The sequence below is a fragment of the Cryptomeria japonica genome, chromosome 10, assembly GCF_030272615.1.
Source record: "Cryptomeria japonica chromosome 10, Sugi_1.0, whole genome shotgun sequence".
In the NCBI taxonomy this organism is placed as follows: Eukaryota; Viridiplantae; Streptophyta; class Pinopsida; order Cupressales; family Cupressaceae; genus Cryptomeria; species Cryptomeria japonica.
Window position 1 is genome coordinate 760,006,444 of NC_081414.1, and position 17,526 is coordinate 760,023,969.

Sequence of the window (17,526 nt, forward strand, 5' to 3'; positions counted from 1 at the left end):
TAGGCCTGTAATGAAATCCATAGATATACTTTCCCATTTCTGTTCTGGTATAAGCAATGGCTGCAATAGACCCGTATGATAAGTATGCTCTGCTTTATTTTGTTGACAAGTGATGCATTTTTTGACATAACGAAGGACATCATTCTTTATTCCTTTCCAGGTGAATCTTTCTCTTATCTGTCGGTAAGTTTTTAAGTAGCCGGGGTGCCCTGCTAAAGGAACATCATGCACTGATTGGAGGATTTTCTCTTTCAACTTCGATCCTGAAATCAAATAAATCTTGTCTTTGTACTAGATAACATCATTTACAACCTTATATTTATCATCTTGTGTATTACCCTCTAACAAATCACAAGCAAAAGAGTCCTTAGAATACTCAACCAGCAATAAAGATTTCCAATTAGTTGTTACTACAGATAATGCATTTATTTTAGGCCTTCTAGATAGTGCATCTACAACAACATTGTTTTTACCTTTCACATATTCACTTTCAAAATCATAAGCTTGGATCTTACTGATCCATTTTTGTTGTCTGTCATTTAAATCTTTCTGCCCCAAGAAATATCTCAAACTGTTATGGTCAGTTCTGACTACAAATTTGCCACCAACCAAATACTGTCTAAATTTTGCCAATGCATGCATGATTGCCAACATTTCTTTGTCATAAATAGAATACAATCTCTCTAGATTATTAAGTTTCTTGCTTTCATATGCTATAGGATGTTTATTTTGCATTAAGACGACTCCTATTCCTTCACCAGATGCATCACATTCCAAGACAAAAGGCTGATTAAAATCTGGAAGCACAAGTACTGGGAAAGAACTCATCACCTCTTTCAGTTTCTCAAAGATTTGTTGTGCCTCCTCCGTCCATCAGAATGCCCCCTTTTTGGTAAGATTTGTCAACGGTGCCCCGAGCTGTGAAAAACCTCTGACAAACCTTCTGTAATAACTGCATAATCCAAAGAATCCTCATAAATATGTGAGATTTCGTGGTGGTGGCCAATCCAAAATGGCTCTTATTTTTTCCTGATGAACTTGTACACCTATAGCACTGATCATATGTCCTAAATACAAAATTTTCGTCATTCCAAATTCACATTTAGAAGCCTTTGCATAAAGTGATTGAGATTCCATAATACCAAGGCCAATATCAATATGTTTCAAGTGATCTTCCCAAGTTTTGTTGTAAATCAATATATCATCAAAGAAAACTAGCAAATATTTCCTCAACTGTTTGTTAAAAGTATGATTCATGCTAGACTGAAATGTCGTCGGAGCATTTGTTAACCCAAATGGCATAACCAAGAATTCATAATGATCGTAATGACAACGGAAAGTAGTTTTATGGATATCTTGATCTCTTAACTTAATTTGATGATATCCTGACTTTAAATCAATTTTAGAAAAATAAACAACACCATGTAATTCATCTAACAACTCATCAATTCGAGCAATTGGATACCTGTTTTTTATTATCTTATTGTTAAGAGCACGGTAATCTATACATATGCGAAGAGTCTCATCCTTCTTTTTGACCAGTACTACTGATGATGCAAAAGGACTAGAACTGGGTCTGATATGCCCCATATCCAACAATTCCTTAATTGCCTTTTCTATTTCATCTCTGAATGTTTTAGGATATCTGTAAGGCATTGTGATAATGGGTTTGGCACCTTCTTCTAACTCAATGGTATGTTCAAATCCTCTGTTAGGCGGAACTCCTGGAGGTATATCACTGAAAACCAGATTATGTGAATCTAATACTTTCAACAAATCATCTTGATAGTGTTTAGATTCAAATCATGATACCTTGTTGGAAATTAAACATTGTGATGACCATGCCACATCTCCATGTCGGAAAATAGCCTCCATTCTTTTAGCACTAACGATCTTGGGACCACCATTAGAGATACCCCGGAGCACTACTTTCTTATCATCAATCTTAAAAGAAAATTCCAATCTTTTAAAACTCGGAGTGTACTCATCTAATGTTTCCATACATTGAATGCCCGAAACAACATTAGTATCAGCCAAATCAATCACATAAAAATTATCAGTAACAGTATAATTGCCAAGAGTAATACTCAATTTAGGAACTTTATGAGTACTGGACAAATTAGTTCCACCTGCTACTCTAACATCAAAACCTTCATGTTTTTCAGTTTGCAATCCACGTTTTTCCACAAGAGCTGTATCTATAAAATTATGAGTAGAACCACTATCAAGCATGACAACCACACGCTGCCCATTCAAAACTCCTCTAACTCTGAAAATATTATAATGAGGTGTTCCTGTCATAGATGCTATTACCCCTTCTCCATGTTTAGTACCTGTCCCTGATTCTGTGTTTTGTGGTATATGTTCTATATTAGGTTCAACATTCTCTTCATCGTCACTATCTGACATAACCTTAATGTAATGAATTTTTCCTTTCCCCAAACATCTATGTCCTAGCTGCCATGATTCTCTACAACTGAAACATAGTTTTTCCCTTCTGAGTTCTTCCCTCTCCTTTTTATCTAACTTGTTTTTAGGGAAATTATCTTTATTGAAAGGTTGTTTGTCATTTGCAGGTTTAGGTGGTGGAGCTTTATTAAAAAATTTCCCTTTTGAAGATGGTTCCAATTCTCTTGCTCTTTTAATAGTTGTTTGTAAAGTAGAAGGGTTCAAGGACTTAACCCACCCTTTGAGTGAATCAGACAGTCCATCTATAAATATCACAATTTTATGTCTCTCTGAAATTTCAGTCACTAAAACTGCCAATTTTTCAAATTCAAAGATGTATTGTTCAACAGTTTCAGATTGCTTAAGCCGAGTTAAATCTTTTAGATGAAGTTCAGGATTTTTAGAGTCAAATCTATCAATAAGTTTCTCAGTGAATTCAACATATGTATTAATCTGATTATGACCCAAAGTTACTTGTCCATGGTGCCACCATTCGTGTGCTACATCGTCAAGATGTAATGTTGCATATTTGATCACTTCATCTTCCAACATAGGATTTAATTGAAAGTAGGTGTCTAGTTTTTGCACCCAAGCCCTAGTTGCGGTTTTCTCTTACCCATCAAAGTAAGGGATAGACATCTTACCGATTTTCCTCTCTAATTCACTGTCATTCCCTCGCTGTCCTCTTGGCCTATGTTTCATTCTGACATCCAAGTACTCTCTAAATGTCATTGTTGACCTAAAATCATCCATTGATAATAACCAATCTTGGTGTATCTCATCCTGCAATTCTCTATCTGTCAGTTCATTTTCTGGTTGCACATTCCTAACAGTGAAAGTTGGCATAAAAGGTTTGGTTGTTCCTGTTCTTTCCAGTTGATTATTATTGACAAAATGCTCATCTCTACCCCCATTGTTTGCCCCAACATTATGGTGTTGATTATTACCATTATTTTGATGTTGATTAATAAACTGGGTCATTAAATTAGTCATTATGTTGACATTGTCCTGCATATCTTGTTGACTTCTAATTAAAGTTGTTATGAGATCCCTATTGTTTTCTGGTTCCCCCATACTGTTTGTTTCAAAAATAATATCTTCCTCAGTTTCAGTATGGTTGTCCTCAATCTATTTGGTGCTAAAGGAGAGTTTTGATATCTATTTTGTCGAACCCTAGTATTCCGAAAATTGTAATTTCCCTGGTGCATACTCAGTTGTGCATAGATTTTTTGTGAATTTCCAACTCAAAACAACACCTTACAGGCTGGCAAGATTTCTAAGCTCTGATACCACTGTAAAATTCCCTAGCTAGGATTTGATAGCAATCAGTTTTATAACCAGGACATAGCAGAAGATTGTTTGTGCAGCACAGCCAATGGTGGGAATAACATCTTATACAATATTTTCTTTATTTGGAGTCTTCCTTATTTGCATTGATTCTAAATCTATTTTAGTAATCACTGATAAATATAGCAAACTAGAACAGTCATTACAGACATGGATATCAATTTATTCCTTCAGAGAATAGGGATGAGAATTATTTTCATAATGCACTTGGTTGGGTAGTGATGTTCGTTGATTAAGACTTCATGTTGATTCACCAAAGTGTATAATGCCTATAGAGCGTCGGGTCTGAAACTCTGCATTTTATCTGTTTGCAACACCACGAGGTCCTCCACGCGATATCCATTTCCTCCACACCGCGATGATGACAAATTCTTCTTCCCCCGATAACGGTCGGCACCACCTTTATGCAGTAAGGGCAATCCTTCCGCATCACTACCTGATATCAGGTTACAAAGGCACATTGGGACGTCTTACGCAGTTGCAATGTTTTCGGTTTGCAAAGGCACTGGCGATAGTGTATGTGATGCCGCGAATACTTCTCGCGATTTTGTTGTTATATTTGCAGTATTACACACACCCGCGCCAAACACCTGGGATCACCGATGAACTTCACTCTGTTTCAAGCAAAATTGATTCTTCTCCAGAATCGTGAGACCAATAGGTCAGTCGAAGACTGACGAAAGGCAATTTAACTCTGAAATGTGTGTTAACACATGCAAGATTCAAATATTTTCTTCCACCCATACCCTTCCATCTGATGCCATTCTTTTATTTACCAAAAGTTGGTTTTATTTCCCGTAATAGTTAAGAACTATTAAGTGGATAGTTACGGTGTTTAATAAAATGCTTTAATAATAGGAACATGTAATATTAATTATTTATATTAATGAATATTAATATTGTTTAGCATTTGACAACATTTATTAGGGGACATTACAGTCAGTAAGCCAGTGTTATCAGTCAAATTATGGCATCCACTGTGCATCAGACCGTTAGGTGCCACCTCCCCATAACATGATATCACGTGCTGCTGCAACAACATTTCACCATAAATGTGACGAGGGGTCACAAGCAGACTGAATATTGGGTGTGGATACAAGGCTGAAAAGAGAACATGAGTGAAGTTGAGAGCATTAGGGTCTAGACATTTGCCCCTCAGACTCGAACATGAAACTTCCTTCTCCTTAGCACTCTTTGTTGTTAATGAGCACTGCACTGGTTGTTGTGTATCCTGTTCCATTGAACAAAACAATCCTTCCAAAATGTTCTATGGCTTACTAGCCTTTCTTCCTTCTTTGTGAGCCCTTCAGCTTCTAGCCTTCCTACTGCAAGCATGCTTCTTAATGTCCCCATCGGTTACAAACAATCTAAATGCAGATGTCTAAGTGGAACTCTCTTGGATCAGTCCATAATGCCATACATAAGAATAATTACATAGATATTTAAAAGTAATTAAATCTGAGGTGCGTAGTGTAGAGTCTTATGTGTGCATTGGTTCCTTTGAACTGACACAAAATAGAATTAGGTACCTAAAGAAGGGTAGTTAATCCTAGCAGCCTTAGGTTCAAACCACTTACATCCAATTCACAAAACAAACGAGATCTAAAATCCATTACATAAAACACATTATGTAGGCAATACAATAGGGACCTTTATATCAAGTTGATCCTCTTTTCTCCTATTTTTTAAGTAAGCCCTCATATTCTACTATAATTGGAGTCAACAATAGTAAATACCCAAGTTAACATGTCTTCACATGAGCCCACCACCTTAAATGTATTCATTTGTGACTTATAATTATTTACTATTCGTCCCCTTGAAAGGAGAACGGTTCATGTTCCTTCTTTTGGTCCTTGCCCCATTGCAAAGAAAATGGTTTATCCTCCTCTTTGAAGGAGACCTCTAATTCATCCAAATGGGCTTTATTCTGAAAAAGCATCGTAATGATAATTCCAAAGTTGCATGGACATGGATACAGATACAGTATTGGATACGGTTACGGTCATTTTTTAAGGCCTCCAATATGGATACAACCGGATACGAGTTTCATAAAAATCGCAAATACATACATTTAACACAATTTTCTAAATTATTAGAAGAGAACTTCATTACTTCCAAAGCAACATGGACACATAATTGCTACATAAATAATTATAAGTTGATTTAACAATTTATAATATGCAAAAATAACCCAAAAAAATGGATTGCTGAAACAAAAAAACATTTCATTTGTCGCTCATTTTGTGTAGGTTTTGTTTATACCGTTCTTTTTTTTTAAATTGCATGGATGAAGTTTTTTTAAATTAAATTTAAGAAGATTTATGTCAAATTTTGAAAAAATCAAATCACATAGTATTTTGCACAATTGAAAATCAAGGTTTTTGGGGCATGCATTGATGGGAACAGTATCTGATGTGTATCCAAGTTGCATTGAATACATATCCATTTTGGATACGGGGATTCTCTAAAGCATCTTGGATTTAAACCACCATGGGTGATGATCTAGATGCTCAAAGGCTCCTTGCCTTAGCTTTGTCATCTTCTTGCTTGGGGCTTCATGACTTCTATCTTACCTCTTAGTGTTTCATTTTTGTTCTTGGTTGTTCTAAAGTACTTTTCTCGTTTCTTTGTTCGGACTTGGTCCCACCCATTCATAGCTCCAATTAAAAGTATTCACCACAATAAAAGTGTTATTGTTCACTCTAAAAAAACACAACCCCCTTCTCTAAGAAATGCTAGGTACATGGATAAGATGATCTCTTCAAGACTGTGATTACTTTATTTATAATTGGAGCTGGTAGAAAAAATAATTCCTATCATGTTAAACCCTCCTTTCACTAATTGTAATAACAGATTTGAAATTGCTAAATACCACTAATGATAGAGAATTAAATAGAAAATTATATCCAAAGATATTCAAGCACAATGGACCACCACAATACTTTGTTCTTGAATTAGCAAGGAAGAGTGTTGGGATTCCCACAACACCTAGCAACAATCAACAAATTTGAGTTGATTTGAAAAGTTGACCTTTTCCCCTGATGTAATTAAACCCCACAAATTACAACCTAAAATAAATCAATTATAACACCCCAAAAGGTACAATGTAAATCACTTTATACAAGGCTTTGTCCTATTTTCTTCAAATTAATATTTTTAGTCCCACTTCCACTTAAACTCTTGCCACTTGGCATCTAAAACAAACTTTATATAAGTGAAAAAACGAGCGCATATTAACAATCTCCAACCCATGTCTTTGTGACCAAGAATGAATGAATGGATGAGTTTTAATGGCATCCACGAGACTATTAGTGTATGGGACCAAGAGCAGCATCAATAACCGTTTTCAGATTCTTTTCATTATCAACTCTTTTGTTGCGGATCTTGATCAAGAAGCCTGCGGTTTTGTGAAGTCTTTCCTCAAATAGCTCATATAGGCTGCTCAACTTCAGATTGTCCTCATATTGTGTACATACATCCTCATATGCAGCAACTCAAAGATAAAGTGCCACTCAAATTTCCACCACCCCTTTATTGCAGAAAAGACAAATTCTTTCCTCCCATGCCTCCTTAGGGAATGTCCATCTACCCATCTCGCATCTAAGATGGTGGGACCCAGTTTTGATTTGAGCAACTAGAAGTCTAGCCTTTCCCTTGATTGCTGCCCTTCAGTAGTCTTTTTCATCGTGTTCACCCAAAGGGTTAAACTCTGATATAATGAGCATTTTTTCAACTAACTCTCTTTGTCCACATGGCAGTTCTAATTTTTTCATATACAAACGTTTTTTATCTCTTCATTATTGTTGGCACAATCTTGCAAATCAATGTCCCACTTGCTGATCCATTTGTTATTCTGCTTCATCCAAGTCTTCTTTCTACGTTTCAATTCCTCCTCAACAACCATTTTGGGCCAGCATTGATTATCTATGTTTTGAATTAAAGAAGAAAGAAAGAAAAAGAGTTGTGGGTTTAGCAATTGAAAAAGAAAGATACACACTCAAAAACATTTGAACACACGTCTGAAAATCAGGCCCACTTCCCTGGCCTGAAATATTTGTATCATGACTCAAATCAATGAAAAGAAACACCATTCTTATTCTTTCAACATGCATTGATATACCTGGAACAAAGGTTGAAAAATCTTTCATTGTAGCCCCTATTTTTTTAAACAGGAAAGGAAAATATGAAATTAATCCACGGAGACAATAAACTGTGCCAAGCTATTAGAACTCTCTTGAAACCAGAGAATTCTTCAACTGTGGATTAGATTATATGAGTATTTTTCTTCATCCATATTTTGGATGAGATTCCATGATCAAAGAGCAAGCAAATAATCAAGGAGTGATACAAAATATTGATTAAGAAAAATGCTCAAATAATCTAATCCAGAAATATTCAAACTAAATTCACGATAAAACATAGCACACAATATACTTCAGCAGATGAATCCATCAAAGCATTACAATTTTAGTATTTCACAGTAGAGAACTTGACCACATTTTGCAGAGCACAAAGGTGCTTTAGAAATCAGTGTATCAAACACAATCAAGAGTTGAAAACAGTTACGGCAATAAACATAGTTGATGCTAGGTTAGAGCTTGGAACTATAGTCCACAGGCATAGCACAAATGAATCGTCCAAGAACTAATTAATTATGACCTGTGTATTTCAAAAAACAATAATCATGAATTATGCATATTTCAGATAAATTGGACTCCATTTTATATTTGAAGAAATTAAAAATTTCTTTGGGCCAAGACTAATTTCTTGCAAGCTAGGAATTTCCTGTATTCCAAATCTAATCCAACTGAAAACATTTGAGTAGTGGTTTAAAAGTTGATACTTCTAAACAATTTTTTTCTTAGGGAGATCAAACAATCGCATACCTTGGTCCAGCAATAAAAATTATCAGAGGCAGGCCAACCATTAAGATACAACTTTTCCAAGGATTGTAGTTGTTCAACTCTCTCCATGCCTTTGAGATTGTTACATCCAGCTAAATTCATTTTTTTGAACGATTTAAAACAACTCAGTCCTACCAACTCAAATAGCTGCCCACAGCTGCATATAATCAGGATCTCTAGCTTTTCCAAATGGAACAAATTACCTACTTTTCTTAACTGAGGACAGTCACCAACATCTAACTCTATCACCCCTTGTGGAAGAATGGGCAGCTCCAGTAAATTTTGACAGCGATGGAGGATCAACTTTGTCAGTCTAAAAAGTAAAGTGATACTCAGTGGTAGTGAGTAAAATATATTGTGTTCCAAGTTCAGGTATTCTGGTGACTGCGAATCTCCAAAATTTTCTGTGAATCCACCTTCTTGAAAATTGCATTTCCCTGCTTCTAATCTCACCAAAGATTAAAGTCATGAGAGTATCCTGAAGATTAGGTATGCAAAAAGTATTTGAAGAGATCCAAAATTCATAGGTGTAAAAACTTTGATAGATTTGGAAGCTCAACCAGTTTACAGCATTTTTTAAGTCGTAAGGTTCTTGAAAGTTACAATGTTACATAACTCTTCTAGCAACTTCTTTATCCTTATGCAGTAAATGCATGTCTAGAAAGAGTAGAGATTTCAGCTCACATATTGACCTAGGCAAACTTGTCAAACTATTGCAATAAAATTATTTAAAAGGTTTTAACTTGTATTCATTTGAAGAGAATAATTTTATATACATACATACATACATGCATCTGTGCATGCATTCGGCCATGCATACATACCATACATAAATATATGCATACACACCATACATAAATATATGCATACATACATACATTCATATACATGCATGCATCCATCCATCCATCTATCCATACATACGACAAAATCATGTGCAAATTTGTGTTCATTCTGCTGCTCCAGCAGTAATCACCACTGATGTGGATGGTGGCCATGTGTCCATAGATGTGATGAGGGATCACAAGCAGAGTGAATATGGGCTGTGGATACAAGACTAGCAGAGCAGGAGTAAAGTCGGGAGCATTGTGGTCCAAACATTTGCCATTCCTACATTTGGGACTCGAACACGGAACCTCCAATACTCTCTCTATATTGTCTCTAGCTGTCATTTCTATAGGGCATAATCAGTATGTATCTATATGGCACCCACCAGAACTAACCTAAGAAGATGGGACTGGGGGATGGGCAACTAGGCCATGGCTGAGGGCCAAACACTGACCTGAGGGCCAAACGAGGACAAATACCACACTATAAAACAAAAAAGGATGATCAATATGGGGTTTGGCTCAATCTTAGATTTCCATGTTAAACAAGAATGAAATGGCCTTAAATACACGTAAACTTATATGTACATGTATATATGGCTGCACCTAGCGACTATGGTTTGTCAGGTTTTATGGTTACCTTTCTTACAGGAGGGGTTTCTGTCGCAGTGTTAAAAACTGCCTGTAATCTCATCAAAGGAATGAAGCTGCTGATTTAAAACCAAGATGAAAAGTTAAGAGCAGGTAGCCTCTCTTAGGCCTCCAAATGATTTGGTGAATGCTTTTCTATCACAGTTAGGGCCGAAGGTTCATGACAGGGAATGTATGACAATCCTTCACACCCAGATCCCTCCTGTTCTGGTTTTAGAAAGCAAAAATTAAATTCGTTTTGGGTATTTGTATTTCACAGATGAAACTAAAAATACTAATAAGGATTTGTAATTTATAATGGTGTGGCACTATCCTGTGCATTGAACTTGGTTTTTTATCTATAAATGACGGAAAACTACTTATGACTTCTGTAAGTTCAGTTTTATGTGTGTTTTTAAAGATTATTTTACAAATGTTTAATGTTCTAAGATTTTGCCAAGTTTTTATTGAGTTTTCTTCGAATTCAAGTCAAATTTGTAGATCTGCCTAGTTTTATTCCAGGTCTGATTTTTTGACCTATACTTGCAACTAACAAAAAACATCTGCGATACTCAAAGAACATAGATGAAGAAAAGTGTGCAAAATGAAACAATACATAAGCTTTAGGGTGATATTTAGATCTGTGGTCACAAAATGAACAAGAGAGAAATTGTATAAAATTTTAAAATACATACCAAGGAATAATTGAACTACTTCTTTTGTGAGTCCAATTAATTGGAAAAGCGAAGTGTCTCAAGTCCACTTGCATAACTTCCAAACACAATATATGAGTTCTATTATACATGAGTAATGAATAAAAGAAGAAAGATGCATGGTAAATGCAAATTTCATGTTTGGTCAATAAAAAACAATCTTGATAGAATACAAAGAATGGCAAACACTGCAAAAATACAATCATCTATCTGAATCCATCTTTTTGGTGAAAACATAATCAATGTTGACTTTGTACTGATCGAGTCTATCTATTTTCTCTACGCATAATTTCATCCTTTCTGTAGTGGCAGGCATTGCAGCAACATTAGCAGCAATCTTCCTCTTAAGCAGTGCTATCTGTGCTGCAGTCTCTTGGTCCACTTCTTGTTCCTCTCTAGCTGTTGCCAGTGATGTTCCTGTCCCTTGTGTAACTTTTGATCCCTCTACTGACATTTCAACAATAAAACTTAAGTTCTTTAGAAACAAAACCAAAAACAAATGTCAAATCTGATATTTTGACCTATACTTGCAAGTTTGCAACTAACAAAAAACATCTGCATATCCTCAAAGAACATAGATGTAGAAAGGTGTGCAAAATGAAACAATACATAATCTTGAGGGTAATATTTAGATTTGTGGTCACAAAAATAAGTTTGAACATTGTGGGCTCTAGAATTATGTTAATATTTCGAAAGCCACCAATAATTCTGTAGATACTCTGGTAGATATTTCAATTTATTCAATATTTTCCCTTTGTAGCTGCACTGGTTTTCAGTTTCACAATCATTTGTTAGGATCTTAAGTACAGTTTAGTGAGGCTCCTCTGCAAACTGAAAATAAGGAAAATCTGTTATTTCTGTTAATTAATAAATGGTAAATTTTAGATCCAGTTTATAATTTAGCATCAACCTCTACTTTAGTCTCTAGAGTATGCTCAGTTCAAATTAACCAAAATTCAAATTTGAATTTAAATAACAAATTTCTGGCATTCAAAAACTACGATGAACAACATGCTGCTTTAAATGCCGATGCTTATAACCAACCTTAGATCTTACTGTATTATCTATTATTTCCATGTACTTGAAATGTATACAAATTTTCTAACTTTTAAACATGTGTCAGAGCAGCTATGTTAACAATATCAGAAAACGACACCAAAGAGTGCATGAAAGTAGCTTGATCCAAAATAATACGATAGATTAAAATTACAAAATGACCCAATTCAGATCCAAATGCATGCAAAATGAAGATCAAAAATCCGTAACATTTGCAAGTTTACGTTGAAGTCTAGATAAACATCAATTTGACCATATATGCAATGGTTACATGCCATCAATTTCTCCTTGGTAAAATGTGTTTCGTCAAGAGTTACCATCTCAGTTTAAAAATCTATTGTCACATTAAACTCTTACGAAAGGACAATAGAGATGAGTTGACTGATTACAAGCATGTAACTTTGAGATGTACACGAGAAGAAACATTGTGGTTGCAGATGAGCTCTATTACATAGAGATTTGATGCTTTCAATGCCTTCTCTGTTATCCAACCAACTTGATTGCTAAAACTCATTCAAGAATACAACGGTGACATTGCTACAATTAAGCTCCCAGAAAACATTAAAAAGGCCCTTTCTCGGTATATATGGACTGTGATTAAATTGAAAAAATTCGCATGAAGTGATGCTATTATAAGTGATAATGCAGAAAAAGTTTGCTATCATTGGGCTTTTAGTGACCATCGAGCTAAGCCTGAAACCCCAAATTTTACAGAAATTATAATCTCTAGCAAAAGTGGTCATTATGAATGAATAAAAATAAGTTACATGCAATACCACAAAAACAGAGAATTGGAGCAAACCTGATAAACAAAAAACATGAAATTTCTCTCCCTTAGATATTAATTTTTAAGCCAAAATCAAAAGAAAAGGTGCATAATTTATTTCCTATGGAAAATGGTGTCTCTTACCTGAACAGATTACTGACAAATATTGGTTGACTTTAATTCATAACAGAAATCAAAATACATGCCAAGACATCCAAAATCTTTCCGCATGAGATAAATTTTAACAAAAATCCAAACATAGACATCTCAGTTACATGCATTAAAAAATCTTAATGGGCAAAATTACTACCATTTCTTCTACTCAACGATCAGGGTATCCTGATATTGAGAAAAAATGAGGGGGAAATGGCTCCAAGGAAGCTTTCAAAACTAAATTGAATTCAGAGGTTAAGCTTCTAGACGAGAACCTTTAAGGCGGACATTGCATGCCCATCTGCTGGTCTCTCAATGGCACCGTAGGCAGGGGACTGGGAAATCAAGGATTCGCCCAGTGATAGATTTTTGATGGGATTTCCATCTTTGAGGCAGGTAAAATTTAAACAAAAAGAAAAGAGAAAAATATAATAGTTGCACTGTTCCCCAGGGGCATTAGTCTTTAACCAAGCGACATGGTAGCCTACCAAGAATGGTGGAGGTGGACAATAGGACACCGAAAGTTAAGTTAGATCCTCTGGAAGTTACTAAGAACTCAGATTATCTTAATTCGTGGGCAGCGTTAGTGTATGCCCTAATAAATGGCTTACAAAGGAAGAGATTTTGGAGTGAATGAATCTGAAATGGGATGTCGAGGCTAATTTTTTGTCATTCCAAGGAGTTTTTAATTCTACTCTAATGGAATGAACCCGAGTGTTAAAAACAAATGGCCCTACGAAGCAGAGGCTCAAGTTCAAACCCCTGAGAGGTGATTAGAAGCTTGTAATTACGTAAAATACTTAATCCAACATGCTGGGTGATTCACTAGCATGAGCTCAACTACTGAAAGCAACTGTGCTTTCAAAGCAGAGGGTTTCATATGGGGAGTGTACCCAATAAGTAAGGCCGGACCAAGTCCTGATAAGTAAACCAAAGGCTACTCAGAAACACCAAGTTACCGAATCGTTAGAAAAAATGGTTGCTCCTTGACTGTCCTAACTAAGCCAAAGTGTACCCAAAAAGGGAAATTTCCTAATCTCTAAATAAACAAAAAATGGCAGTACTACAGAGAAAACAAGAAAGAACAATGAAGAGTAGCTTACCTGAAGAAGAGGGTTTATCTTCTGGAAGTGTAGGTCTCTTTGCTAGCAATAAAGCCTCCAGCTTGTCTCTGAACACCAATTTCATTGTCCTTCTGAGTTCAATCACCTTCTCAGCCAGATCCTTCACCTCTGCTTCCAATTGCTCCACCTCCTTTTCCTCCTCGTCCTCGATTTCGCACGCTTTATCTCCTTCGGGATTTGCAGCTGCCTCAGAGGAAGACATTGTTTAACTGGCTTTTATTACGCCGAGAGACATTACTCAGGTACAGCACGGGCTTTGAAAATCCGTGTACATTCTATTTTCTTGCGTCGATAAAAATGCAGAATCAGCAACGCTGCTTTAATTCTATCAACCCTTCTCTTCAGCGGCAAATTTTTAATTTTAATGCAAAAGTCAGCTTTCTGAGGAGCTCACAGATAAACATAACCTATTTCCACTTTTCCTTCTATTCCTCTCAAATTGAGCTTATTTATTCAGCTTCAAAGACAACCTTAAATGGGTTAGAAGTTCATTACAGGGGAGTCAATAGGAAACCTTGTGGTCGCTACGCCGCAGAAATCAGAGATCCTGCAAGAAAACAGAGAGTTTGGCTCGTCACTTTCACTACCAATGAGGAAGCCGCCAGGGCTTACGACGCTGCTGCGATTTGTTTGAGGTGTCCGAGGGCCAGAATTAATCTCTCATTGCTCCTCCTTTACCCTCAGGCTTTTTCTTTTGCCTTTCTTTGGGGTGTCCTTCAATCTTCCAAAGGGCATTTCTTCTGTTTTTTAAAGTTTTTTTTTGGGTATTGTAGAAGATGTGAACTCAATATTATTTAAGTGTTTGAATTGAATAATTTTATGACGGTCTAAGGAATCAAGAGAACCATCGTTAATTTACTTTCATGTTTTTTTTTTATATCGACTTTTCTATTATGTATCTTGATTATGAAACTTGTAATAGTGTGAAGTCTTGTCTCTTCAAAAATCTCATTCAAACTGAGTGTGAATGTCCTCATACGCTAAACGAATCAAGAATGAAGTCTTGTTCAGTTTCAAGCACACCTTTGCTATAGAAAATGCAGATTCATTCTTCCCAATCTTCCTTGGAGACTGTCCACTTGCCAATTCTTCCCAATCTTCCTTGGAGACTGTCCACTTGCCAGATCTCGCATCTGAGATGATGAGACCCAATCCTAAGTTGAGCACCTAAAATTCTTGCTTTAACCGGGTTGCACCTTTGACTATATTTATTAATTAATTAAAAATTTCAAATAAATAATTTTAAATTTTTTTAATTAATTAATAAATACAATGAAAGGTGCATCCTAGGTGCTACATATACATCTTGCTTTACCCGTAGGGGTTTTATTTTGCCTTTTGTTGGGTGTCTTTTAATCTTCCAAAGGGCTTTTGTTTTGTTTCGTGTATTATAGAAGATTTGAACTCAACATCATCTAGGTGCTTATAACGTGAACTTTGCCACTAAATCAGATGTCCTTGAACAACAATAGAATTCTTAACTAGGGATGAGGCCAATTATTGTCCATGTGTTCAATAACCTTGTTTATTCAATCTCTTAATTGCTAGCTTAAAATAAAATTGAAAAAATGATAATTAAGATTTCAGATGGAGCGACGAAGGAGACTAGGGCTTCAACCTAGGGAGTTGCAGGTTTTTCGACCGCAAGAGGGATTTTCCCATGACCGAAGATATGTAGATCAGGGGATGCGGCAGAGTTTCAAGCAGTTGCGACTTGGTAAACGTCCATGGCAAAATCCAAGCAAGGTTTGGGAGGATCAGGGCAGGTTCTTTTATCCTCAAAAGCAGTGGGGGGAGGAGGAAAGAACCCGAGAATCTAAATACTTGAGAAATGACACTTTCAGAACTCAAGGGCCTCGCAACAAGAAGTATGGCCCTAAAACTATCTGGCAACAGTGCCAAGAGAAAGAGTGGCATGAGGCTGGAGAAAGTTTCGTTGATGATAGACAACAAAAGTTGGACTGACTCAGTGACCTTTTTTTCGGGAGAGGGGATTTTTTATAAAATGCTTCGGTGACTAGCCGTCGGTGGGTAAGATGAAAGGTTGGTGTGCTAAAAACTAGAAATGCAAAGTCAAACTCAAAACCCTACCAAATGGTTTTTTCTTGGTAACCACTGAAGATGGTAAGGATAAGCAGGGAATTTGAAATAGTGGGCCCTTCTTTATGGGTGGTAGGGGACTGTACATTAGGGATTGGGAACCTAACTTCAATCTTGTGTCGGCGTCGATCGAAGAGGTGCCCTTCTGGCTAAGATTATATAACTTGCCCAGAGAATACTGGAATGAGGAGTTCTTTCAAGCCTTAGGTAACAAACTGGGATTCTACATCAAAGCGGACGAAGCTATTGAGTCCAAAGATTTCAGTATGTATGCGTGAATATGCATTGGGTGGAAACCCCACTACCCACTCCCAGAACAAGTTGAGATCATAACAAATGCATGACAGTGGCTTCAAAAAGCCGAGGTGGAGGAATCAAATGAAAGATGCAATCATTGCAAAAAAGATGGACACACGGAGGAAACATGTTTGATTGGCCCAAAAGGAAAAAATATGGAGACAACGATCGAAGATGAGGTAAACTTTTTTGTGAGAAAAACAAATACAATGGAAGAGACGAGAATAAAAGACGACACAACTCAGCCTCTACCAAAGCCCTTTTTTCAAGGGGAGGGTTCAATGGCCAACAACAATAGAACCCAGGAGGTGGAAGAAATTGTAACAGATGCTTTTCTTATAAACAAACATAAGGAGGCTACAGGTTGGGTAGAAGAAGCCATTGCAAGAGTGGAGAAAGAAGTTGACATTCTGGATGAGGTAAAATCTAGGGCCATATCTCTCGTGGAAACAGGATTAAACTCGGAGATAGTCCAGCACACTAAGAATGCTCAGGAGTCTAGGACTGAAAAGGATGGAACCAAGGAAAATAGATAATTCGATGGAGATGATGCTAATGATGAATGGGGATGGATGGATGAGGAAGACATTTTGGAAACAAGGACAATAGAGAAAATGGAGCCTGTTTGTAACAAGGTGCGGATGGGGGAAAAGAAATCCAGAGGCAGAAAGTCAAATCAATTCAAGATTGCACTGGTTGGGAGTGCCAAAGGCCAAAGTAAACTGACAGTAGGGAAGGGTGTCACCCTTCCTGAAGGACAATGAAAATCATAACTTGGAATGTCAGGGGTTGTAATGCCCTGACAAACGTCAGTTGATCAAATGAGGGTTGGATCAATTAAGGTCGGATGTAGTTTTCTTACAAGAGACAGAGATGAATAAAGAGGAAGCTAGTTTACTCATGAGATCCTGGAAGCAATGGATGGGGGCATTCGTGGATTCTGAGGGAGCCTCGGGAGGTTTGGGTATTCTCTGGAACCCGAACAACTACAAGGTAGAGGAAGTCTTTGTTTCCCGTATGTGGCAAGTGTGTAAGATTCATTCCTTTCCTCTAAATGTTGATTTCATTTTGATTAATGTCTATGGCCCATCAAAACCAAGTCATCAAAGAGAATTTTGGAAGCCTCTCTCTTCCCTCATTCAAGAGCTGGAAGAAGGTGTT

The 17,526-nt window shown here is 36.6% G+C and overlaps 1 protein-coding gene across 3 annotated transcripts; it reads right to left on the minus strand.

The window, feature by feature from the left end:
- Positions 1-8,609: 8,609 nt before the first annotated feature.
- LOC131030732 (uncharacterized) lies at positions 8,610-14,726 on the minus strand. Of its 3 annotated transcripts, none has more exons than XM_057961629.2 (2): positions 13,948-14,726; positions 8,610-9,142 (listed from the first exon to the last, which is right to left on the minus strand). In XM_057961629.2, the coding sequence occupies exons 1-2, from the start codon at positions 14,168-14,170 to the stop codon at positions 8,625-8,627; spliced, it is 741 nt and encodes a 246-aa protein (XP_057817612.2). In that variant the 5' UTR covers positions 14,171-14,726; the 3' UTR covers positions 8,610-8,624. The 3 variants fall into 3 exon arrangements, with proteins under 3 accessions (XP_057817612.2, XP_057817613.1, XP_057817614.1); XM_057961630.2 differs by lacking the exon at positions 8,610-9,142 and adding an exon at positions 10,812-11,316 and having other exon boundaries at positions 13,948-14,711; XM_057961631.2 differs by lacking the exon at positions 8,610-9,142 and adding an exon at positions 10,812-11,313 and having other exon boundaries at positions 13,948-14,707.
- Positions 14,727-17,526: the final 2,800 nt, after the last annotated feature.